Genomic DNA, 27,040 nt, shown 5'->3' on the forward strand with positions numbered 1-27,040 from the left:
TGCTGAAGGGAAAAGAGGGAGACCAGATATATGAAGATCCTATCTGAATCCAATTCATTTATTAAGACAGCTGTGTAAAATCCCACAGTCTCACAAAAGGATTTAGTCTGCTCACTTCATGGATCTGTCTTCCCTGACAGCTCCTGCTCACACTAGCACCTCACCTGCAGCTTGGCTGCAGACATAGATTCTAGTGAAGGCAGTGCGAGGTTAATTGTAGTAATGGCGATGATTTTGGGAAATAACACCTTTTCTGTTACAACCTACTTGAGAGAATATTGTGCTCAGTAAGGAGGTGAGCTATGTCAAGGCTCAACTCAAGAGGTTTTAATTTCTCCCTGGCACATCTAGAAAATGCAGGACTTACTTTAGTCTTGGATATCTCTACTGTCTGTAACTAAATGCTTGTATCTGTGGTGTATCTGCCTAAATAGGTGACTAAATTGATTCCATCTGAAGTAGTCAAAGCCACAGAGCTGAGAGAAAGGACTTCATTGTATAGCCCTTTCCTGACATGGACCACATGGATCTTAATGTTGTTAGCTTTTTTCATATGCTTTTCAAAGGAAGATCTCCAAGCTTTCAGAATGTAAACATCCCAGAGATAGAGAAGTTTATTTTTGAGCCTTCAACTCCAGTTTTTATCTGAACCTCCAACATCAGCAGCTCTACAGATGTAATCAATTTGGGAAATGAGACTGTTTTTCTGGTTTTGACTGTAGATTCCTTTGGACTATGTGGTGCCCAACCCTTAAATATGCAGTTGTTGGGGAACCGGAGCAGGGGAGTGATCAGGAAGGTTTGTCTCTTTCTTTTATCTTCACTCAGTGTAGACAATACAGAGTTCAGTTCCTGTTCTTTTTGGGGGAAGGTACCCATTCTCTCTATGGAAATGAAGAGGGAGGCATAGCCATTTTAAAAAACCCAGCCTGAACCCCTACAAGGAAAACCAAACCAAAATTCACAAAAAAAATCCCTGACCAAAAGTAGCTGGTGCTGTGCATGCTGAGGAGAAACCATGTGAGACAGTACAGTAATAAAACCAAAATGGATGATGTGCAGCAGCTTGTATTTTTTCTTGATGCTTTAATCACCCAGTGTGCTAGACCCAAAGAAGATTTTTGACATTCATAAATGGCAGAGATGGGTCAAAATACTGTTTGAAAACAAACACTGTATGAACACTGAGTTTAGGTCCTAAATGGGTGAATCCAATTTACTACTTCAGGTTTAGCAATTTCAGAATTACTGTTTTCAAACCCATGCGTGCAGCATGCTGTGAAATTACTTACTGAAATGCTAAGGAAACTGTGGTGGTGGAGATTTTTTTTTTTGGCTCAAAGGGGTACAAATTAATTCATGGGGCTTGAAAGGATAATACAACATATCTACTTGAATTGAGATATCAGACTCTTACCTTAGATTTCACCCATTTAGACATGTTTTGACAGTGTTTAACATTAGGAAGCTAAACTTCCATGTGCTGCTAATGCAGAAGGGAGACCAAGGGCACCTTAAGTGTCTGGAGTCCCATAAGTGCAGGGATTGTTTGGTATATCCAGATGATTCCTGTAAGTAAGTTTACGGTGTTGCAGAAATTGTTGTTGGTTCCTTTCAGATATTCTTTGACAGTTTGATGTGAGGAGGATCTGTCCTAATCCCACAGATGGGGATTAATTTCATCTTCACTGCTTCAGTTGGACTATCTAAAGATAATGTTTACTGGCACAAATTGTATTCATGTTCTTTCATTCTTTCTTCAGAGTTCTGTTTTTTTCTACACAGATATTCAATTACAATCCCAAATATGTTTGCCATACAACAGGAGAGACCGAAGCTATGTCATTTCACTGGCAGATGTGGGGTTTCTCTGTGTGTGTGGTAGGTGGTTATAATCATCTCTTGGATGACTGTGTTACTTGCTGAAACTTATCCGTTCCTTTCCCCTGGTTAAGATTGATAAGAAATCTCCACTGATGCAAAATGTAACAATTTCTTCTTTAGAAAGACCATTAGAAATGGGTAATGTCTGTTATTTTCAGTGGCCTTTGCAACTTCATTGTTGCTGTAGGTGCAAGGTGGCAGTTCTGTGCAGGTATTCCTGCTGCTTCCACAGTGTTTAAATGAGTGAACCACATGTGTTTTATCTTTCTGAGCTTGTGTGTTTCTTTGCCAAAGGCAAATTTTCATCGAAGGCAGTTTCTCTAGGCTTTTTCCACAATGATGTGCAGCTGAAAATTTGATTAGGCTGTTTCTGAAGGGTATTACCACAAGTGTTTTTTCCAGTCCTTTAGCTGGGATGCCTTTGCATCTGACTCATCCCAAATGTCAGCAGTTAGGGGGAACTGGTTTGAGTTGAGAATTGCATCTGAGATCTGAAGATGTTCAGATATCCTCTTTCTGTCACTAAGGACACCTTATCCATCAGTGCTGTTTGCTCTTTATAATTTTTCTTTGGTGAGGTTGAGAAGCGCTGTCCTTCTCACAGGTGATAAATTTATTTGTCTTGCCTGAGTCTCACAGGCAATTATTAGAGTTACTGGGAGAGAAGAAAGGTTTCTAGGACCAAGGTGTAGATGCTGTGTGTAGTTGGTTGGTACAGTCTGAGCACTGAAAAAAGTGTGCACAAAGCAAAAATGTGGGAAATTATATGAACAATACAACAGTGGGTGAATTTGTTTCTTTTTGATCAGCTTTTGCTTGCTGGAAACTCTTATTTAGGACTTCCCTGGTTCTGATTGTGTTGAAGTAAACTGAGTTGAAGAACTGTAGGTGAATCTGTTGAGAAGAACTGCCTCATTTTCTTTAGGAGAAATTTTATTGAAAGCTGTTAAGTGCCCTAGAAAACTCCCCTCAGGTTCCAGGAACAGGTTGCTGATTGCATTTAAAATAAATTAAGAGAAAAACAGATCCAAAATGGCAACAGAAAAGGATTATTGTATCCAGAAGTTTGTTTGAAATGATGAATGCCTATTTCTGTCTGGATGTTTATTCAAAGTAAAAAGCTCAGTCTCTAGGAAGCAGACTCAGTGTCCTGCATCCTTTTGAGCTTTTAGAAATAAGATTTTGCTGATTTCATGTGTGTGTGAGTAGCAGATACTGGAAAGCTGTATGTATGATCTTTTTTACAGTCCAGTAATTCTATTATTACTGAGAATTAGAGCAGTTGTGTTAAAGCGCTGCTCTTGGTTGGTTGTGTGTGCTTTTTCTTTCTGGTTTTGTTTTTGGTTTTGCTTTTGTTTTTATTAACACTTGCCACTCCATGCCACCTGGCAATTTCCATTCTGCTGTATGCTCTTTATTATTGGTGGAAGATGCTTTGGAGCAGTAGGCATACTGTACTTGTCAAATACATCACTCCTGTAAAAGATGGCAATGTGTGGGAAGAATACACAGCAAATTAAAAAAAAAAAAAACCAAAAGGTTTTATTGAAGAAATCCACCTTAACAGCATTAAGGTTGATAAGGGCCTGCTCCAGTGCTTTGTTACAAAAAGTGTTGAATCAAGGGTGCATGTCATATGAGATCTTTCAAACACTTGGTCATATATGCTTTCTGTATTGATTTCTTTCAAGTGTTCCTAGTGACACTTAATTGCTGCCAATTCAACAGTTTCTCATTGCTTGCTGTGTTTTGTTTGATGAGAACATGTTTGGTATTTTTATTTTTGTGAACAGACTTAGGTGATTCTTGAGAGTTTTTTTGCGCTCATTAGTGTGACACACAAAAATTACTGATTTTTCACAACGCTAAATTGACTAACCTGGTGTTATTGTCCCATTTTACATGTATTAACTGAATACAGAGAGATGAAAATCAGATGTGCTCACTGCTTTAAAATATTTATTATAAAGTATCAGAGAGTTCATTTATTCTTTCTCTGACAACATAAAATCACAGGTTTTTGGATGTTCAGTTCCTCCCACCTTCCATTGTGGTTTGGATATAAAAGCAAACAAGCAAAAAACTACTATGTTATCAGGTCCTGATTATGAGGTTGTATGTTAATGATGTGCCCATGAATTGTATGTTGATGTTTAAGGAAATGTTAGTTAAATACTTGCACAGGGCTTGAGAAACTGTTGATTGTATTGGGGGAAAAATTGAGTTACTGCAAAAAACTGAAGTGGAATGTGCCCCTGCTTTTTCTGTTCATTTTATAACTTGGCTGACGAGGCAGATTTTATTCAGAAATAGCTTATAAGCACAGTGCAATGGTCCAAAATCTTGAACTCAATGCCATATTAGGTATAGCTGCAATAAACTGCAGCTTTGTTGGAATGATTACACATGGGGACTGGAATTTGGAATGTGAACATGGTTATTAGCACAAAAATGCCATTCTGATGGTTATTTAGCACTTAATTGTTTGAACAAACTACACTTCATATTAATGGAGTTTCTAACACTCTTCTATCTTTCATCACCAGCCTATGAAGTTGTTGCACTGGCAAAGCAAAGCTGACATAATTTGGGCTAAAAAAATAATGCTGTTCTAAGGTGAAAACTCTTAATTTTGACTAACAGAATTAGTGGAATTAAGGGGAGGAATTTAAGTAGTATTCTGAAAAATCTGTTGCATGCAACTGGCAGTGAAGACCTGGTCATAAGCCTGTGTGCAGTTTTACCCATACTGCTGTTTTAAAACCAGTTGGAATTTCTAAATAGCCCGGAAAAGTCCCATTTGTCTAATCAGCACCTCTGCTCCAGGAACAGCCAGAAATTCAAGGCGAACGAGGGCTGTGTGTGACACTGCATTAATCCCAGTTTAGGTCCTGTTTGCTGAATCCAGGTTGCAATTACTGGGAGGTTGGTACAGAGCCTTAGCAAGGAGTGAGGGAAGAGGGTTTGAAAGGGATAAATAAACATTAGGGTCTGGGTGCTGTTGAAACTGTCTAGGAAAGGACTCTGCAGGACAATAAGGACCTGCAAGGAAGGCTGTGAGGAAATACTGCTCAGCTCCGAAGTATTTTTAAGGGACTGCAGAAGCCAGTACATGAGAGCAGAGTTGTTTTTATCTGCCGTACCACACAGTACTTAACAGCTTTATTGACATTATACTTTGGGGGAAGAATGTGTTTGTCTTTTCCACTCACATGAAACTAAGGATTGCCCCCCTTTTCTAATGCAATTATCCTGCACCCAGTTGAGAAGATCGTACTCTTTAAACCTTGCTCCAGCATAGGCTATGCTTGCTCGGGAAAGCACTGGCAGAGTTCTCTGTGACTGAATTCCCCTTCATCCATGCACTCTTTGAAGAAGGTCAGTTTTCATAAAGGTATTGTATTCTTCTTGGCATCGGAGATAACAGTGTTGGAAAACAAAAGCAAATCTCAGATTTCATGTTTCAGTCTTCCAGCAATCTCAGTTGAATGAAAGGTTCATGCAGAGGCTGGCTGTGCTTTCACAGTCTTTTACATCTCTGATGTTAAGAATACAGATTTAAGAAACGGAATGGTCTGAAGTGGTAGTGTTTCTTGACTTTATCTGCTTTATGGGGTCCTGTACCTTATGCTTTGAGAATTGACGTAGCATATGTAGCACTCTGTGCTCTAGACTGTGCCAAGAGGGCATGTATAATAAGCATCATATATATTAATTAGTAAAACTAATACAGATTAAATGACATTGTTTCAGGGTTAACATTTTACTGTTTATGGAGTGTTGTTTTACAAACTGCTTTGTTATGTTTTTATTTCATTATAGCTACTAATGAGTATGAGCACTATAATTCAGCTGTATTGGAATGGGATGGAAGAATTAAATGCCTTACAGGAGTGCTTTGTGAGGTGTAGGAATAAACACAGTACAGGGAGGTAGTATTCTTTGGGTAGTGTTATTCACAGCAGCAAAAATTTACACAGAGGCATAAGAACCACACAGAGGGTCAACTGTCTGCTCCAGTATTTTATTCACTGGTATTGCCACTGTAACTTCAATATTATGAAATGGTCATCAATAAATCCATAAAAACCTAGACTAAAAGCAGAAAAGATCAGAAAGCTGTGGGGGAAAAAATTCCACAAAGGTGTTCAATTACATAAATTAGGATATTTAGGTATGTGTTTCTCAATTAATTCTCAATTTTTCAATTTCTCAATTTCTATATTTTGCTTCCAGTTCTTTATTGTTTTAAATGTTTCATTAGTTTGATGAATGAGGAGTTATTGCAAATGATCATCATTTAGAAATTAAACATATTCCAGAATCTCCATCCATTCCTCATGTGGTGATTAGAATATCTATACAGTGGAGAATATCCTCAGTACTGATTGTAGGGCTGCAGTGTTATGTATACCTGCCAAATTTTACGTAAGTTAAATGAAGGTGCTGTGCCCTAGGTGTCTGAACTTCACACAGCAATACAGACGTGGCAACACTCAGTTTTTTGCAGCTGAGTAGAGGTGGTGTTCACCAGTGCGGCAGAGAGAAGGCTGCAGTGGAACACAAAATACTGTAATGGTATCCCAGGTCACTGTAAATGAGACGTATTGGATGGAATATGATTCTGTCCCCTTCTCAGCTTGTCCAGACCTACAGGATCAGTGAGGAGGACTCTTGTAGGGCACTTCCTTGTGTGCAGTTTAATTCATCCCAGATGAACTTACTAGTTCTTCAGTGATGGTGAAAGAGATTCTGAGGGCACAATATTAAGGGTTTATATCTGTGTCTGGTCTGATGAGTGCCACGTCTGGAGTTTATATTGGCCTTGAAAAAGACTAAATTATGGGTGGAGCTGAATGGGCCAATCTGCCCAGTGCTAGGAGGGTAATTATTTTTTTGTGTGTTTCATCTTGTAAGAATGCATTTAACATCTGGGATTCATTTTTACCAGCTTTGCCAGAGACCAGACACTGCAGGGACAGGGAGGGAATCCAAAGGGATAAAACCAACAATGAAAAGTCTCTCTAAAAGTAGTCAATATGTGGCCTCTTTTCTAGTGCAGGACATTGGTTTACATGATTAAAGTAATTGTTTCCATGATAGTTATTCTGTAATCAGCTAGCACATAGCCACAAAATCTGCTGAAGAGGATCTTCTGAGTTTCTTAAGAGGTGCTGCTGAAGACTCTGCAGTCACCTTGCTGCATAATGTGGGCTGATGGTGGCATGAGTTCCTTTCCTTTCACAACCAGTAATCTCTCTTCCCTTTCAAACTTACGCTTCTGACTTGTGTCTCAGCTTGGGATCACTGACCCTCAGAGTGTAGTCATGGGTCCATTCACCATAGTCCAGTTCCCACTGATGGGAATTCACTCAAGAAGATTTACAGTGAACTCCCTCAATTTACTGTATAGCATAGCTTAGGAAAGAAGCAGAGCATAAACAAGGTCCTTATTGTGCAATAACTGCTTAAATGTGTTTGGTCAGAATTTGAACTGGTGGCTGGCTGTAGCCAGGGAATATATTTTCTTCTGCAGCTGTAGTGCTGCACATAGTGACTCCTCATGCTGTTCTTGAACTCCCTTTTGTTTCATGTCACTGCTGGAAGCTTAGTAATGTGGCATATGAGCAATTGGTTTATTTTAACTCTGTCATTCATTACTGCATGTGTTGCATCAGAATGCAAGTCAGACCAACTTGCATAAGTCAGAATAAAAGAAGGCGCTTCCAGTGTTGTATTTTGTGTATTGCAGATTAAAACAGAATAGTGTCTTTACCTCAGACAGAGCGCAGGTGCTTCTGATCATGATGGTAACAAAGGATTTATCAGTGAAGAATAGGGATGGGGAAACATGGCTGGTCAATGCCAGGGAATTAGAGAGCTTGAACTGCCCACAGGCAGTCATTGTCTGGGGAGGAAAGCTGTTTCTTTCTAGTTCAAGAAGAAAAAGGTAGTCCGTTTCTTGAACCTTCATGATTTAGCACTCCCCATAGGTGCAAGCAAGTGGGTTTTGGTGCATTGAACTAGCATGAAAGGTTTTGAAACTATTTTTCCTCCTGGCTGTTGACTGAATCCATTATTAAAAACAAGAAAAAGTCATTTTGAGGGAACTTTTTCTATCAAAGTAAATTGTTCTGTCTGGAGTCATCACTGCGTCTTAGTCTGTCTCTTAAATCACGCTCTCAAACTTTGGAAGCTTGAGAACATTCCGCTTGTGAGGCTGAGTAGTTTCTCAAAAGATCAGAAGAAGACCTTTTTTCAAAAGACATTCCTGGCAAAAGATCCTGCTGCTCCCAGTGCCATGCAGTGGTATGGAAACCATGGGCTTGTCTGTTAACTGCAGCTTGCAATGCCCTCACTGGGTTTTCTTCTGGGAACCAGCAGCAGACCTTCACATGAGCTCAAGGACTTTGTGTAGCAGCCTTTTCTGCTTCCCAGCCCTCTCTGTGGGCTTGACCATTCACATCCCTTCCAATCTCTGAATTTTCAAAGATGCTTTGGTGTCTGGATGAGGAAAGGGCTGAGTTCTACTTAGGCTGCCAAATCATTTAGCAACAGTCAGTGTTAGAAGGAGCAAGGTGAGCATGAAGGAAGGAAGGAAGACTTTAAGGTTATTTCTTGCACCAGCATGGCTTAGATACTGTCTTTTCAGAAAGTTCGTTTCTGGCTTATCTCCAGCTTGCCTCACTGTTTAGCACCCCACAGCAATTCAGTCTGGAATCCCACACAGAGCACTGACCCCAGAAGCATTTGGGAAATACACCAGAGATACAAGGATGCTCAGAATATCTGCTTGAACAGAACAGCAGAGCCTCTGTCATGAAGTCTGTTCCATCAGAGTCCAGATCTCCACCATTAGATACCTGTCATGAGGTGACCTGCCTGATACCTTAAATCACCCTGATGCTTACAACTCTTCTTCTGTGGAGGCTTTCACGACTTCATGACATCAGGCTATCAGCCCTCAGAATCAGTCCTTATCCTTCCAAAATACATGACTGAGATTTAGCTCAGCAGATGGTTTTAGGTGGTTCTTGGATGGCAGACTCAGAGAGGTAGAATTCTGCTACAGCACTCTTCAAAGTGAGTTGAGCAGAAGCACAAACTTTGTTCCTTGATTCCTCCCTATAGCCTGTGAAAACAAAATGTGATGGCAATACCACTGATTGCCCCAACCTTTTCACTTGGTTAGTCATGTCCAAATGGACAACTGAGACACCCAGTGCAGATGGAAGGGCTGGCAGAAGGATGATTATACCATGAGGAGGCAGTCAAAAGAGTACTCATCTCAACAGTGGAATGAAAATACTGTGGGGTATTTTTTAACAGGATCTTTGAACCTAATAAAATTTTCTGTGTGCTCCTCCATATGTTGTAAAATTATATTCTTTGATGGTGAATTACAAAAAGTTCCATTTATTAAATGGGTGTGGTTTTGAAATTCCAGATGTTGGTAGAAGGATGCTGTGGTCTAAGGGGATAGGTCTGAACTTGGATAGAGATCTAATAGAAATTAATCCAAATGTACTTCTCATGTGCATTTCACTATTTTGCTTGCAGATTCTTTTTTTGTTCGGCCTTTCCTATTAGAAATCAATCACAGGCTTTCCTATTAGAAGTCCCCTTGGAAGTCCCCTTGGAAGCAGGGGACTGATGAAACCCTTATTCTTTCACTCTTTGCAGAGATGCCTGGTGTTAATTATCCAGGAAAAGATTGTGTTTAGTTTGCAGCATAGGGATTGTGAAATTTTTCTGGGAATATGATACTGTGTTTGAAAAGTAGTAAATATTGCAAAATAAGAATTGTGGGAGACAGAGGAGTAGAAACTCCTGCAATTAAAGAAGGGTTTGATTTACAACCATGGAAGAGACTAGGTCTGGCTTCATTGACAGAGATTTGTAGATCTTAAGCAAAAGGATTACAAGCCTGTGTTCCTATAGTTATTAGTAAAAATGTACACTGGGTGTTCTGGTGGAGGGTTTTAAATATAATAGTGTGATTTTATATAGTTTAAGTTAAGAATGTAGATGGTATAAGAGAGACATCTGTGTGTACGTGACATGAGAAGTTATTGGTCAAGACACAGCTGCATTGCAGTGAGAAGTGCCACAGGTGATAGGTCATAAATCCAAAACAAAGCGTCGTTTTAAGCATCTATTGGATTAGAAAGTTATAAATTACGATATAACCCTAAATCTTGTGACTAGTCGCCATTACTCGGAGGTGTTGTAAAATCTCACGCCTCGACTGATGCGTTTGTTATTTTAAACAATAAATTCGTGTAATTGCATAGTCCCATCCCTTAAAGTTACTTCCTCTGATGAGTGAACACGCAGGAAATTCGACAAAGAATGAAAAAGTTTGCCCCAGACTTTGTTACAGTTTGGGAGGAGATTAATGGATTGATGTTCTTGGAGGGCCAGAAGTGGCCTGGATCAGTGCATCTGCGGAAGTACAAGCAGACAAACTTTAATACACAAACAATTGTCTCCATTATAGACTGGCTTTCTGATGTGCTTCTGATTCCTCTGTATATTGTGCATGTTTAACAGATCCTGTCAGACAGTAAAAAAAAAACCTTAATTGGTGGCCAGTCACAGAGATCCATAGGAGGCATATTTTTATAATGAGCTGTGCCTTGCTACCACACAAAGAGTTTGCTGGGTACCTCAAGAGGTAAAGTGTGGCCCGTAACATCTTCTAGCTTAGGCTGTAACATGGATTTTTTGTTTCTGAGACTCACAGGCAGGTCTGTAAACCCACATATGCATCCCATTGTGGCAAATGAGTGTACATGGTATTGTTTGTTGGATTGTTTTTCAAGCCATATCTCTATTGGGAGCCCAAATGATAAAATAAACTTTTCTCATGTGGGGTATTACTCATTTTTACTGTTGTTTTTATAAAGAGTACTAATTCATGTGACAGTAGTGCTGTGTGTCTGAGTCACAGGCATTGTGGTAGGTTCTGCACAGGTATCACCAAAAATTGCTATGAGACTGTGAGTGTAGAAAAAAAGGCAACAGGATGAGTGCAAGCTGGAAAGGGATGTTTTTCTTCAGAAAATGTTGTATTAGGTACAGGTTTTGCTGCTCTAACTTTTCCTCTCAGCAAAAGGAATTAAGTTTTATGTTTGATTCTGAGAGTTTGTTGAGCCTTTCAGTTCAGAAACCCATCTTGTAAATCCTGGCAGTTCTATGAGTGTCCCTAAAAAATACCGATGGTGTGTGTCACCAAGGAGACAGTGTTTGCTACTAGGTATTAGTGTCACTGATATTAGTGTTACAATCTTTTGTTTGTTGGCCTTTAGTCCTACAGATAATTTGGAATTGTGGCTCTCACTCTGTTGTCCAAAAAATCCATGTGGATTCTTTATGTGTGAAGAACTGTTATCAGAGGACTGGCAATATTGGCTGATACACTCTGTGTCTGTTTCTTTTTCATATACAGGCACACATGCCAGCAGGTATGATATTTCTAAAAGATCTATGGCAGTAGAGGAAAACAATTTATTTGCAGTTTGAAAAGGGCTAGTGTGTGTGCGTGTATTTTTTTTTTTTTTTTTTAACAAGTGTTCCATCTGATGGGCTGAAAATTCAGTTCAACTGATTTACTTGTGTTTTTGCATTACCAGTGGAATGAGACAAGGGTCAGAAGGTTTGTTGCAAGTCGAGGATTAATTGTGCTAAGAGTTCTTTTCTCGGTTCTAGTGTAGCTGTACTGCACAGTTGCTCAAATCTTCTGCAGTTGTAGGGATCCAACTGAGATGCCTGTTGTATTTCTGGTGTTTCATGTGTGCTTGATTTTAATCCGTGTGTGTGTGTAACTGTATCTTTTGCTTATTCCTCATTTGCTTGCTTTCTCCACTACGCATTGCTGTGGCTCAGAGCTGAACATGGTTTCACTTGCTGGACCTAGAACCTTTCACTTCTGCAGCTGTGTTACAGTCTTCCTGAATTAGCAGGGTTATTGTTTAAGGACATCAAGCAATCAAATCCCAGCCACCTCCTTGGAGCCTCAGAAGATAATGGCTAAGACTTGAACTATGGAAAAAACCATCAGAAAAAACTGTGAAAACTACAGAGACCAAAGATAAAAGCATCTTATCTTTATATATTTTCTTGAGCTTCTCAGTGAAAGGTAATCAAAGACTATGCCAAATTAATGGGGTCACATTATGTGAGGAAGCCAAACACAGGTTTTTGGACAGTTTGGGCACTAACTGCACAGGGAAGTCTAGAGCCAAAGGAGAAGGGATCTGAGCAGTGTCTGGGCAGGCACAGCTGGAGGGTGGCTGTTGTCCTCTCAGCAGCACTGTCCAGACCTGTTGAAACTGCAAAAAGAGATGTGTGAGTCTTGATGTTTTGAAGAAAATCAGGCACAATCCAGAGGTCTCCTACCATTTTTGGCTGTGGAAGGGAAGGAGAAAGTGTATCCTGGGCTAGGATTAGGTGGTGTAGCTGTTGAAAAACAGCTAGCAGCCCTGGGGAAAGAAGCCTCCTCAAAGTGATTTTTAACTGCCAGTTGCACTAAACCACCTCTGTGACTCTGGCTGTGCTCTGGCAGAATCTGTCTCAAAAGTCTTCTCATACAAAACTTGGGTTTGGGATCTCTAAGTGCTGCTACGTTTTGAGTACTGAGCATAGAGTATGGTCAAGAATATTTTAAAGTGACAATAGAAGGGATGGGAACAATGCATGTGTTTTCATCTGAGCCTAGAGGGGATTATTCATTGCCTTTGGAATCCACATGTAGTTAGTTGTGTGATGTAGGCTGTCAGGTCCATTCCTGCTGCAAATAAATCAATGGGGTTGAGAGCCAGGGATGTATTTGTTTATTTTCTGGTTTTCATTGTCATAGAGGAGAAATAAAAAAGGTTGACAAAGAAACACATCAACTTGGGAAAATCTTGCCTGAAATGTTTTGGAGAGGAACATACATGCACACACACACATAAAAAAAGCATTTATTTCCCTTGTGCAAAAACATTGTCAATGATAATATTTCCATTACTGATGCTTCAGTGGAATTTTCATGATCTGGCATCATCCTGTAGAAAAAAAACTCATTTGAGAAAGTGTCTTTCAAAAAGTCACAGTCTCATGTCTCAGTTGAAAAGATTTCTGCAGTAAAATTCTGGTATTTACCTGTGCAGTTCTGACCAATAGTGAGAGCAGAATGAATTTCTTTTTCTATGTACTGTATTTTAAAGTTCAACTTTGAGAGAGGTTAATTGTGAAATATTGATGATTCAGTCCAGAATTCCTTTATAAATTTGTTTGTAAACAGTTCTCTGAACAAACAAAAGCTTGTTAAAGGTTTATGAGTCAAATACACCCCTCTTTTGAAAAACTCTCAAGTCCATTGGGGTTCTGTCAGGACTGCTTATGAACTAATATTTAGTATCTTCTATTTCTTTCCATTGTTACCAAGTTTTTGAATTTTTAGTATTCCTAGATTAGTAAGAATCATCCTTAGTAGTAGCTGAAGATACTTGGTATACTTTGGGTTTAAGTAAACCTTTTCAGTAAACTATTTTATTGTGCAGAACCATGAGCATGTGCTCAGGAACATGTCTCATTTGCAGACAACGTCTCTCTTATCTGTACAAAAAGTATTTTCTTATTCTTTTGCAGATTTTCTTACATGTCACTGTACCAGTGTCTCGTAAAAGTTTTGGAAGTCCTAAGGGAACAAACAGCTGAATTCTTGGAAAAGCTGAACATCTGTGCCTTTTTTTTAAGTTTAAAGGGATGTTCATGGTTTCTGAATTCCTGGGAGGTACATCATGAGGATTTTAAAACATGCCAGTTTTAGAGACAAAACTTAAACATCCTGTGAGCAAAAAAAGACAACGAAACTTTAACAGAAAGAAAATGAGTCCTTTTATTGTAGCAAAATACTTTTCCTCACTTGCTTGGTTCCAAAGAATGTTTTACTGCAATTTTTTCACCAGATAAATAGCTTAATTTTTCTCTATCTTGGCCTTTTTTTTTTGTGCTACAGTATACTGCATTCAAACCTAAAAGTCTGACTGCTGCTTTTATTGCGAAATTCAGTGCTTTTATTGCAAAAAGTATTGCGTTTCCAAAACAGCAAAAGCAATCTCTTTGCAGACAATGAATGAGTTTGATGGAAGGTCTAATTCTTGTCAGTTTGAAATAAAACCAGTAATTTTTTCGACAGTCAAAACCTGTTTTTTTACAGAAATAGTTCAAAAAGAAAAAAACCACACATATCAAAACAGTGTGCAATGGAAATCTTAAATTAATAATATTTAGACTAAAACCTAATCCTTTGACACTGTGCCACATGACATACTTGTTTCTACTCTGGAGAGACATGTTTGGCCCAGAAGCCAACTGTTTCCAGGGCTTCACCCAGGGCATTCTAGGCAGCAGGGGAGGGAGGGAATTCTGCCCCTCTGCTCTGCTCTGGTGAGACCCACCTGGAGCACTGCATCCAGCTCTGGGGTCCTCAGCATAAGAGGGATGTGAACCTCCTGTCTTGGGTGAAAAAATGTTTTGTTGCTGCCAGCATGTTTTGAAATGATGTATCTTTTTCACTAGGGCAAACAGGCAGGAACTCACCAGATTGTCTGTGCCACTTGCTGTTTCCCCATGTTGTCCATTTTCCAGCCTTTTTAGGTCCTTATTACACACAGCCTTGCTCTGGAAAGTGTTGGACTTGTTGATTTCCCTCCAGCTTCAGAAGCACTTTAAAGTATTCATCACCTCAGACACCCTTGAGATTTCATCAGATCACACTCCCAGAAGAAGGGGCCTGGAAATTACCGGAGTTTTTATGCTAGTCTTAGTCTAAGTAGTTTACTGGGTTACTAGTTTTGTACCAAATTTGATTTGGTATATTTTGGGTTTAAGCAAACTTTTTTCAGTAAAACATTTTACTGTACAGAACCATGAGCATGTGTTCAGGAACATGTCATTTGCAGACAGCATCTCTCTTGTCTGTACAAAAAGTATTTTCTTGTTCTTTTGCAGGTAAATACTTTCATTGAGTATGTCCTGCCAAGTTTTGAGCAGAAACTTGATTGTTAGTAGATTGAGGAGCATTTGTTTGTCTTGCAGGCTTTTGCTTTCACTGGAGTGGGCTTTTTGCATGACTTGTATTTCGGAGTATAGGTCATCTCTCTGCAGCTCTGAGAGAGAAGTTAATTTTCTGCCTGTGAGCTGAAGTGTCTAGCGTGCATAGGTGAATTTGATGATATATCAGTGTGTGCACTGTGCCTCTCATGTTAGTGGAAATGGGTTTCAGTCAGAATTCAAGCTTCAAAGAGGGATTTACATCACATTCAGAGCTAGCTCAAATGCTTTGTGCTTTTAAACTGACCTGAATCCCACGCTGACTCAGATCAGCCTCCAGCTTTGGTAAGTGTTGGAGGGAGCTGGGACTTGTACTAGATTTGTAAAAGCATTCGTGGGTGCCAGATGCAGTCATGAAAGCACATCATTCTCCCTTCTCAGGCTGACAGAAATAACCAGGAAAGTCAAGTGAGCGGCATGTGCTTTGCTCCAGGCCAGAAGGAGTTCAGCACTTCTGTGATGATTGCCAGTTACCATCATGCTGGTTCCCAAAGTGGCACGTGCTGAGCATGGCTGCATGCTAGAGACTGCGCTTTGTCCTGCACGTTCTGGATCTCAGTTTGTTTTTATAGTTTCATTTAGTTTCTTCTCCCCTCTCCTTCCACATCCCAGTGCTTACTTCCAGTCCTTTTCTAAACAGAGACTGGTTTGTGGTGCAGAATAACCTTTTTGGTGTAGTGTGTCACTCACTTGCCACAGCTGCCCTCAACCAGGACTGAATTTTCCTGTTTTGTAAGGTATTTGGTTTTGATAAGCTCCCTCCGTCTTCATTCCTCCCCAGGGACAGCACAGCAAGCTGCAGCTTGAGCATGGCTCGCAGGCTGTCACAAGACTGTGCAGAGCAAATGGAGCAGCTGCTTGCACACACCACCCTGGAAACAAGGGCAGTGTGTTTCAAGCTGCAGTTGTTGAGCAGAATCCATGACTCCTCATGTATTCATGAAAAGATTCTCCTATGTCACAGTGCTGCTCCTTTGGTACCAGAAATTCACCTTTTGGAAAGGCACTGGAAATACAGGTGGTAAGTAAAGAAGAGGCTGAGGGCATCAGGATGAGCTGCCTTTAAGGTCACCTTGAAATGACACTGATAAGTGATGGCATGACCCTTCCATGGCATGCTGAAATTCATTCTTAAGTCCTGTCTGGGCTGTGCAGTTTCATGGAGAAAAGAGAGGCAGAAGCCTCCTCTCCCAACACACCAATGATGACAAATGCAGACCTAAAATATGCTGTCTGCTCCTGACACCACTTCTTGGTTTTGGGCTGAACAGAGTGAAGAGAGGAGAACAGCATCAGCAGGTGGGTCAGTTTGATGTTGCCCTTCCACACAGACTTCTGTTTCATCAAGCAAAGTAATTTCTATGGAGAGGAAGAGGTTTGGCTGTGACCGTCCCTTGCTCTGCTGTTGAGAGGAGTAAAGTTCCTGACAGACTTTCATCCACTGGAAAATGGGTAATTGTGCTTTCTTTCATCTATCTGCACACGTTGTGGCAGCTGTCATCATTTGTATCTCTGCTTTCTGCCTGTTGACTGGGGTTCCTGTAGGTCACAGTAATACAAACAGTACTGGTCAATAGAAACAAAGCCACTTGTCATTTGATCAAATGTTTGCCTTTAGTTATTCTCTAATAAAGTTTGAACTCTGCAGTATTAACACTGTCATGCTCACTAGCTTGAAATTAGTTTTACAATATAAGTGAGCAGGAAGCCAAAACAGCCATGGTGCTTTCTGTCTCTGTGATTACAGATCATGTTTGCTTTGTGGATCCTCTTGCCTGTCTTTTCATTCTTAATAGACAGCACTGTTTATGCACAGAACCTCTTAACAATCTGGTGTTAAATCTTTACGCTTCAGCATTAGATAGGCTTTAAATCATCAAAGGTAACCAGCTTTGCAAACTGTAAAAATGTACTGGCTTCCAAATCAAAGCTTCAAAACTTCTCATTGGAAGTGTCAGAGGGGATTTCAAATGCTGAGAAGTACAAACTATTTTTACGTAGTTAATTTCCATTTTCATGAAAGGCAGTTCTAATATTAATGAGATACCACCCTCTCCCCCCAGTTTGTACAACATAAGCCCCCGGAATACGGTGCATTCTGAACAAGTTCAATTAGGAAAACATGAGTGAGATATTCCAAGAGTATTTTCTGGGAAGAAAACAGCTGTTGCTCTTTCTTACTCTCCCAAACTGTCTTTGGAGGAATTGGGCAAACTCTTTGTTTTGTCTCAGAACAGTAACACTTGCCTGAGTTGTTTTTCAATTTCAAATGAAGTAAAAACTTGATAGTCTTACCCTCTTGTGATTACAATCAAAGTAAACCTCTTGCTCTTGGAAAAGCAGCAGAGTTTTTTAGTACTTTTTTCCCCACTAGTTGCCATTAAAATTTCCAATATAAAAACAGGGGAGAAGGGGAAAGGGGAGAGCATAAATATGAGGAATAGTAAAAAACTCATAAAAAATATGTTACTGTTTACCAAAGAGTGTCCTTCAAGCTGGATAGCAAAGCTGATTGATTTTCAAATTTATATTAAGCTTGCTGTTATATTCACCCTGAGGTAGAGCTTGAGACCTTACTACTTTTTATAGTCCTTGCTTGATGCAGTGCCGGTGTGACCTAGCTGACTTTTGCAGCAGGAAACTTATCCAGGTATATTTAATTCTCAAGGTAGCATCTTCAAGTGATGTAATTTATTGTGAGGCTCAGAGCACTGGCTGGGCACCATGCCCCCAGCCTGTCCTGGTGGGGTGTCACCTCACTGCCTGTGGACAGACTGGGCAGCCCAAAGAACTGCGACCTTGTCTTCCTCAAGACCCAGGGGACTCACCAGCAATGGAGCAACAAGGGAATACTGACAGAAGGAGCTTCAGATCATTGGAGTGCTCTGGACTTCAGGCAGTCCTTGGTGGTCTGTCTCATCTGCACTGTGGAAATCACAGTGGTAAGTAGAAGAAGGGTTCAAACTGAGTTTGAGTTGAAGAATTATTATTCAACTGTGCCATGCCATCTACCTGCTGGATGCTCAGCATGTGGCAAACACACCTTGTTTCAGCTTACTATAATCAGCACTGAAAGTTCTGTAAAATAAATTTATGAAATACTATCTTTGCTCAGTTTCAAGACCATAAAAATGTCCAGTTACTAGTACTCTAGTGGGCAATAAAGTTTTACCCTGTTGGAATTTAATGGTGTGTCTGAGATTTAGATACAGCAAAGGAGGACAGTTTTGGCTTGGATCCAGTGGTATATATTTCAAACAATAGAATGTGAGAATGTGAAAGGACCTGGACAACATGAAGTGACTGCTGCTGGGCACAGTTAGAGATGTAGGAGCTTCATGTGCTTTATGAACTACTGGGGATTTCAAAGCAGAAGGCTGCGGAGATGCTACCTAATGAGGCTCAAAGAAACTTCATGGCCATGCAATTATAATCATTTGTAGATCTTCTGTAATGAGAAAACAAGATGGGATATTTCTACAATGCAATGCAGCAACAGGGCACTCACACGTGAATGTAGGAATAAGATACCCGGACTGTTTATTCTTAAGAAAAATCACAAAATAGAAGAAGTAATAAATGTTTTTAGGATGGACAATGAAGATGATAATTGAGGATACCATGACCTGAATGAAGCGTGAACAAAGATGTCTTTTAAAATTATGTGTTCCAAGTCATACATTTTCAAGTGAGCCTGTGTTGCAGTGGGGATCCTGCAACATACATATACCAAACCAGGAGTCCCGTGGAAAGGAAATATATATGGACAGACAGATTCTTGCTAGATGTTTCAGAGATGTTTATTTCTCCAGCCGCATGGCCGGGGCTCTGCCCAGGAACTGTTCCAGTCACGGGACCAAGGGTCCTTCTGCCCGCACAGGGAACACAAACCAACCAATGGGAACGAGGCTGAGCAGGGGCAGGGAAACCCCGTGTCTGTGCCCTCAGGGTCCCTCTCCCAGGGCTACACGGCGGGGGAGGGACCCCAACACCTCACCCGTTTTATTTTAATAAAAGGAGAATGAAAACAACTGGATAAACATAGCAAGAACAGTTTCAAGACAAAACAAGCCACCCTCCTGAGTCTTTAAATGTCCAAACAGATTCTGTGGAACATCTTAGGGCTGACAGAAGGGAGACAGGACTCTCTGAGCATGCTTTGTGGGGAAACTGAGGCAGGAGAGGGGTTAACTTCTTCCCTCCCCCTTTTCATCCCCCACTCGGCATTGGAAAGGGATTTTTGGGGAAACAATTGGCAAAAGCATGGTTTTGTGAGGGAAACCATGGATGAAAAAACGGATTGGGAATACACTGGGGGTAATAGGACATAGGGTAAAAGGGAAAGGTGGGATTAGGAAAGGGAGACTGTAGGGGGGGTTTACAAGGGAGATACTGTCTAACATGACTACGATTTTTTGCATATATACTGCCTTTTACAGGAAAACCATCAGGCCCAGTGACCTGCAATGCTTGTAACCCTTTTCTACCTTGTACAATTTTGAATTCCACTACCTCTCCATCTCCCAAGCTTGGGATGCATTTTTCAGGGTTATTCTTTTTAATAGCAGTTCTATGCACGAATATGTCTTGCTGGTTGTCACACCTTGTTATAAAACCATAATTTTGCTTAACATTATACCATTTTACTATCCCTAAGGTCTTAGTTACTATGATCTTTTCCTTTTTCCGAGTGGCTGCTGTTTTCTGTCTCGCTGCATCTTTGCTCTCTCCTTCGGTCGCTCCCGTGTTGGAATTGTCGGGGCTGCTGGTGCCTGCGCGCTCTTCCCGGGGTCGCGTTCGGGGCTGCGTGGGCCGGGCCGGGCCGCGCCGCTCAGTTCTCCGTGCGTCGCCTCCTCTGGTCGCAGCTTCGCTGCTGCTGCCTGGTGCTGTACCCACGTCTCGGCCGGGCCCCCGAGCGACGACCCCCCCGTGCCCTGCTCCAGCGCGTGTCTTGGCTGGGCGCGGCTCTGCTCCACCGCCATCGCTGCCAGCCGCTGCCCGCGCGCCGCCCCTCTCGGCCGGGCGTTCATGGGGCTCGCTCCACCACGCGCTGCATGGGGCCGGGCGGGCACCACTGGGTCCCGCTGCTCCTGCCATGCCTCGCTCCGCCGCCGACACTGCGGCTCGCGTGGCTCCGCCCGCGCGCGGGAACTGCCTCGCTGCTGCTCGCAGAGCGCTCGGTGCACGTGGCCTGGGCCGCACGGTCCCTGCGCCAGGCTTCCCTTCACCAGGACACAGCTGACATTGCTCAACAGTCTCGGTAACTAAATAATATTCACGAAAATATTCTTCCATCGGCATATATTTTGACTCCAGTATTAACTGTGTCCAAACGGTTTTCCAAAAGCCCTTGGTAAGAATTAAATCCCAAGAAACATAGAAAAAGTTCTTAAACAACCATGCCAGGAAGTGTTTCAGTTCTTTTTGAGCTTGAATCAAGCTAAAATTTACAAATCGTTGTTCAAGAATCATTTTAAGTTTAAGATAAATGTCCATATGCGGCTCTGAAAGCCAAGAGTCTTCCCACGGTTCTTCCATAGTTTAGATATGGAATAGCAAAGCAAAACCAAGAAGAGGAATCCAAAGTTTCCAGGGTTTACTCACACAAATCAGTCGCTTAGAGATCGGGGATCGTTCTGCCCGCATTATCCACCATTATGTTGCAGTGGGGATCCTGCAACACGCATATACCAAACCAGGAGTCCCGTGGAAAGGAAATATATATGGACAGACAGATTCTTGCTAGATGTTTCAGAGATGTTTATTTCTCCAGCCGCATGGCCGGAGCTCTGCCCAGGAACTGTTCCAGTCACGGGACCAAAGGTCCTTCTGCCCGCGCAGGGAACACAAACCAACCAATGGGAAGGAGGCTGAGCAGGGGCAGGGAAACCCCGTGTCTGTGCCCTCAGGGCCCCTCTCCCAGGGCTACACGGCAGGGGAGGGACCCCAACAAGCCTGCTGCAGTCTCTATACAACATTAATTTCCAGAGAATTTCCTCAAGTAGAAATGAGTGTACCTAGGCTGTTTCAGTTTCTGTGTGAGATGCAAAGCTTGCAGTGAGTCCATAGATGTGGCTCCTGATTCAGAATTATTTAATGAACTGTATCTGTGGCACAGCAGAAGGGCAAATGAAGGCGTATTTTGGACATGTTTTTATAAAAGCTGGGGGTTTTTAATGCCTTAGCTTCTTAAGACTTAGCTTAGCTAACCTTCATCCAGGAAGAGTGAAAAGAAGAAAGTCGAGAGTGGTCACCAGCAAGCTGGGGCTATAACCCGGAGTATTGGTTCTCTGCCAAGTCTCTCAGCTGAGTGACTGTGTATCTTAAGGGGTTGTATGGTAGCTGATAGACATGGCCCTAGAGACTTGACTTCTCTCTTTGGCTGAGCATATGCCCCTAGCCAGAAAGACCCATCTCTCTGAAGTATCCAGAACTGATGTCTCTCCCTTGGGAACTGGAAGATGTCAGATACTCCCTCCTCTCCAGATACCTTGTTTTCTTCCACAAAAGTCTGTCTTGCTGTAAATATGGCTATTTTTTTTTCCCGATCCTCTGTACCTGAACTTTCTGCCCAGTTTTCTGGAAGCGCCTAAAATATTATAGCAAGTGTGACAAAAGAACTTAAAATCTTACGGAATGATAGTATTCTGTTCTTTTACTTACTTTGTCTTAAAAATAAGCTATTTTCATTTCAGACCAAAGGTATGGTAAACTACAAGTCTGTGTTTCAGTATCACAGCACCTTCTTCACTAAGCTGTGCTAAAAGCATGGTTTTATTCTGTAGAAGTGTGTAAGAACTAGAATGCTCTCCTTTTCTGTGGGTCATGTTCATAAAAGTCTTTCATCAAATTACTCAGTACCTAAAAGCCCCAACCTCTTTCTGTCTGAGCAACATCATGACAGGTCTGGTTTTTTCTAGCTCTGTCTGAGGATGTAGTGAAAAGTCTCATCTGGATGCTAGGTTTTTGTTTTGGCTGCAATAGGAACAGAGAAATTCAAAAAGAAAGATCCCTGGAAAAAAAAAAGGGACATACAGAAAGGAACTAAGTGTTTACCTAAAATAAATTTAGCGTGTGTAATGTTAACAGATAATTTGCTTCACCAGCGCAGTTTAGATTGTTTGCAGCTGCAGGTCTCTGGTAATTCTTGTTCCATATGTCACATTCTTTTCTTTAATTCTTTTATTCAAACTTAATTTCTCTTACCATGTATTACAGTTATAATAAACACGTGGAGCAAAGTACCTAAAGGTAAAACCAGGATCTTGCCCTCTTATTTTTGTTTTGTGTTGCTTCTAAAAGTCATTGTATTTTCAGATTCTGTCACTGCCCTGTTGTCAAAAATATTGTCTGAAATTTGTTGTCAGAAATATTGTTTGGTTTCGGGGAGTTACACACTGTTCTCACTACAGATGTTTTTTTTTTTGGCATTATTGTCAACATACTCAGTTATTGTAATTTTAGACTACAGACTGTAGTTTTTTCCCTCCCTTTTTCTCCTGCAAAACATCCACTAATCCTAGCCCCTCCTGTCTGGGGTAGTATTGCAATTCCAAAACCATAGCCAAGGGTAAAGCTGCTTTTTCCATTCCCACAGGACTCCGTTTCAACTTCCTATGTGAAACTGATAGAAAAAAACATGCCATAAATTGTATTTTGACAAGGCCCCAAGCTTTTGACTGAAATATATATGTGAAAAATACCTGCTTTCCACTGGAAAATGCAGATTCTACTGAAAACCAAACACTTGATTGAAAACTTTAAGTCAGAAGTGTCCCAGGATCACCATTGTCCTCCTGGAAAGTGATGTGCAATGTAGGAGATGAGATGTGTTCAGGGAGCTGTTTGCATCAAAATGCTGGGGCACATGGATTAAAAATCCCATTAAGTGATACAGCAGCACTCCCAAACACGGTATGCTAAGCATTTGCAGTCACAGTATGTCAGAATCTGAGGGCAAAGAGTGAGATTTGAAAGAGGGGAGAAAAACAATTAAAAAAAATTTCTGTGGTAGATTTGCAGGTTTTCCCCTGTAGGCTTTGAGGGAAACAAATACCCCCCAAAACAAACAAACACACCCCGTCCCTATTTTCTGACCATTTTAATGGCTGTATTACATGGTAGCTTTTCATAAGGAAGTTTGAATGAGGAAAACTTCTCTGCAGTTATTTTTTTCCGTGGTGATAACTGAACCCTTTCATAAATGTAAATAGGAATGGCTTTCTTCTGATGAGGCTTTCATAACTGCCCTCCTTTGTGTATTCTGAGGCTGTGTGAATGCACTCAAAAGTAGGTGATGCTACAAATGCCGCAGAAGAAGCATCTATTGTATTTACATAGCTTGAAATCTGATGGACTTTAAATGAAAAATTCTTGCTATTATATTGTGAGTCAGAAAAGAACAGCTATGAAGAGCAAAACTGAAGACGTATTTAAGCAGCAAAGGGAATTTTGCCAGTCCTCAGTGCTTTGAAGTAAGTTTAATGTGAAGATTTTCCTTTTTTTCTTTGGTCTCAGTTGGTCTCAGCATGTAATTTCTTGGTGGACACCCTGTGCAGGGTGAAAGTGAAAATGCAAAGCAAGAGTTCAGTAAGTGCTGGAAGTCTCTGGAAGCTTTTGGAAGGCCCCTACATGCTGGAAATTGACTTGGACAGTCATATTCATATAATGAAGTTTTGCTTTTTTTCCTGCTCCATACAGCTTGGATAGACAGCTGAATTTTAACATGCAAGCATTGAGGAGGGAGCTTGAGGTTACCACTGATAGACTTGCTTCACCTTTTATATGATTGCCTGGCTTTCTTGTTACAGATGCACCTTGACAAAATAATCCGGTGACTATTGCCACTTGCTGTAAAATACCAGGATCTGCAGGTGAAGATGTCTAGTTCCTCCTGGTTCCAACTGGCTTAAAAACCCACAATATAATCAAATAATCCAGTCTTTACAAGTATCCAGGAAAGACTGAACCCTGTGAAATGAAAAGGAGTGGACAAGGATTTTCGAAGGTGTATTGATTCCCTGAGCCACATGGGGAAAGCCATGTCACAGATTTCCTGGTCTGACCACTGTAGAGGCATTCTTGCTGTATAGATTCACTCTTGCCTGACAGCTTTATCCAATGTGAACGTGGGATTTACTGCTTCTGTAGTGTGACTCTGGTGCTATGCCTTGATTTATGATTTAAAAAGAAACACGAGCATCTTTTGTATGTTGTTTAAGAATCAGAAGTGTCAATGTATTTTTTCTTAAAAATGAATCAAAACCTATACAGGCAATAGCTGTAATCCCAGATGAACAAACACATGGACTATGAGTCCTGAACCTTTGGTGCTTTATGGGAGTAAACCAGGCTTCAAACCAATGCCAGACTCTGGTTTTAACTTTCATTGGAAAGAAAGTTTCTGATCTTCAGAACTGTTGGGTAAACTGTGAAATGACAGTCACAGTTATTTATTTGTACCAGTTAGCTGTAGGATGTATTGGGCCCGTGGCAATCAGTGGAGTATCTCACTGAGCTGCCTTTTGTCTCCTTGTCCATAGAGCCCATGGTTATTTTATAGTTTTATAAGAATGCTTTTCTTCCATTCATGTGATTTCTTTCATATCCTTGCCCTCATACTGGCTTTCCCAACAGTCCAGAGCAACTGTAAGGCTTTGGAGTGCTACAAAAGATTTTTTAATTTGTCTGTCATTCTGAGCGTTACTACATTTCTTCCCTGCTCCAGAACAGGCTAAGAGGGCTGCACTGACCACAGCAAGAAAGTGAAGAAGAAACAAAGTCATAATAAAACAAAGCTGGAATACTCCAGCCTCTTGTCACATCCGCAGTGTGATCTGTGTTGTCAGTAGATCCTTTGCTTTTAGATTTAATACTGCTCCATATATCTTGAAGTGGGAGGTCATTACAACGGTTTTGGAATGTTTACAGTTCCTGCCAAAATGTTGGGACACAATGGACCAAAGCCATGTCTGGTTGGAAGTGTCTCCTGGATCATGGCAGAGGGATGTGTATGATGATCCTGTGTAGTCCAGATGGGTATCAAAGGCCCTATATATCAGACAAAGACAGGAGGCTGATACCAAAGTTACAGCATGTGAAATACTGCAGATTTTGTTAGCTGATCTATGGGACGTTCTCAATGGCTTGCTAATTCATGAAAAACTTTTTATTTCTTCCATTGTAGTGTTGGCCTGGGTGCCAGTTAGGGTTTCTAGTCTCAGTCAAGCATGAACCACACGGTCCAGCCCATCTGATGGGTTGGGTAATTGATTGTGGAACTGCAGCTGGGAACAGAATTTTGATTTGCACTTATGAAACAGCTTCTATTCCAGTCTTGATCTCCGGGGAATGGATGCAAAACACCAGAAGTACAAGATGCAACTCTTCCTCGTGCATCATGTTTGGCAAATAAACTTTTGACCTTTTAGTGGCTTTGCAAGAATATGAGAGTCTTAGCCTCAGTTTCAGATTATTAGGAAGGAGATTTTTTTCTGTTTCCCTTTGGACTGTTATGTCTGTGAGGTATGAAACAGTCTTGTTGTAAGCAGCAAAAAAACTGAAAACCGGTTGTGTTCTTTTTTCTGCAGTGTAATGACTGGCTTATGAGGAAAGCTTGGGGATGGTGGTAGGAAGAGTATATTTATTTTTGACTTCTAGTAACAGAACAGGAGCGATTAACTCTTTTGTGCTTATTTTCAGACTGGATATTTCCATCTGCCCCATGGGGATTACTTCATTGAGCCTATTAGAACGCATCCACAGAAGGAGGGAACACCCCATCCCCATGTAATTTATGGTGCAAATAACCTTCACAATGCTTTAAGGAGAAGACGGGCCATCCCGATGGAAAAGGAACGAGCATGTGGACTGAATGGTACTAATTTTGCTGGATTTCTGCCTACTCACTTTCTGAATCTTTTTAAGCCGTTATTTTTCAGTGGTGTGTGCCTTTCCTTCTGCCAGGCTTTTTAAAATTCTGTAAGAAAAGGTTATGCAAAATGAGAGCATCTCAATTGAAACACCAGAGGAGCCACCCCATCTGGGTTTCTTTCTGTAAAGTTAAATTCTTCATATGACTACTGGGATATGTTTTTCACACCATTGATCCTTTCTAACCCTCAAATTTTCTCCAACCAGAACTGTTCAGTGAGATTGAAACTTGAATTCTTGAGGAGTTCTGGGATGACAAGATTTGCAGTCAGGATTATTTTTAATAAAATGTTCTCACTTCATGCAAGTTCTGTCCTCAACATAAAATAACTCACCTCTAATCCATGGTTTAAATTTAGGATTTCTAGATTTTCTGTGATTGTTAGCAGGTTATTGAAAGAGTTTTATTTAGTTACTCAGAAAGTGAAGTACAGGACATCAACAGTAGCATTTTTTGTAGAAGTGTAAGTAAAAATAGCTTAAATATTGGTGCAGTAATACTCAGGATCATGTCTTTTGGGAAAACAAACTAATACACTATGCTGGAAAGAAAGAGCGTATCTAGAGGGTAGTTGGTATCTCATAATTGCAAAATTAGTTTCTTTATTTAGTAAAATAATTTCCTTGATTTATTTTATACCAAAAATGTTCAGATTCTGTATTGATTCTCTGATGTTTGAGGCCTTGAATCTGAGTCTGCACCAAACTTTAGACAGGTATAGTATTGGGTAGGGATGAATCAGTAATTACCTGCATGACCTAAGGCCTGAGTTATGTACAAATACAGCTGCAGAATACACAGGAATGTGTTTCTGTCATTCACAGGTCAGTGGTTTAAAAGAAGTTGGTTCCTTTCCAGGAATGGGAAATGAAAGGAGGAATGTAGGAATTTCTAATCCCCCATCATGACTGCTGCTGAAGTTTTACTGCTGTGTAATATGAATTGGTAAATTAAAGAAGCAAAGAACAACTTGACCCCTCTGTATTTCTGGTTGTAGACCTGCATTGCACTTCTTGCTTGCTGGCCCAAGGTAGTGCAAAATGGTAACAGGGTAAAAACCTGAGAAAGCTGATGGGGGAAGTTACTCAATCTCCTACAATACTAGGAAGGTGAAGAGGA

At 40.9% G+C, this 27,040-nt stretch overlaps 1 protein-coding gene across 2 annotated transcripts in view; it reads left to right on the forward strand.

The window, feature by feature from the left end:
* Nucleotides 1-27,040, forward strand: part of ADAMTS12 (ADAM metallopeptidase with thrombospondin type 1 motif 12) — a 158,999-nt gene that overhangs the window by 29,017 nt on the left and 102,942 nt on the right. For both annotated transcript variants that reach the window (XM_042028551.1, XM_042028550.1), the window contains exon 3: nucleotides 25,690-25,864. In XM_042028551.1, the coding sequence (XP_041884485.1) occupies nucleotides 25,690-25,864 (175 nt within the window). The remainder of the gene's footprint in view (nucleotides 1-25,689; nucleotides 25,865-27,040) is intronic.

Source organism: Corvus kubaryi, unplaced genomic scaffold (assembly GCF_017639235.1).
Source record: "Corvus kubaryi isolate FWS band 111438036 unplaced genomic scaffold, C.kubaryi_AGA036_p1.0 37308, whole genome shotgun sequence".
Taxonomy (NCBI): domain Eukaryota; kingdom Metazoa; phylum Chordata; class Aves; order Passeriformes; family Corvidae; genus Corvus; species Corvus kubaryi.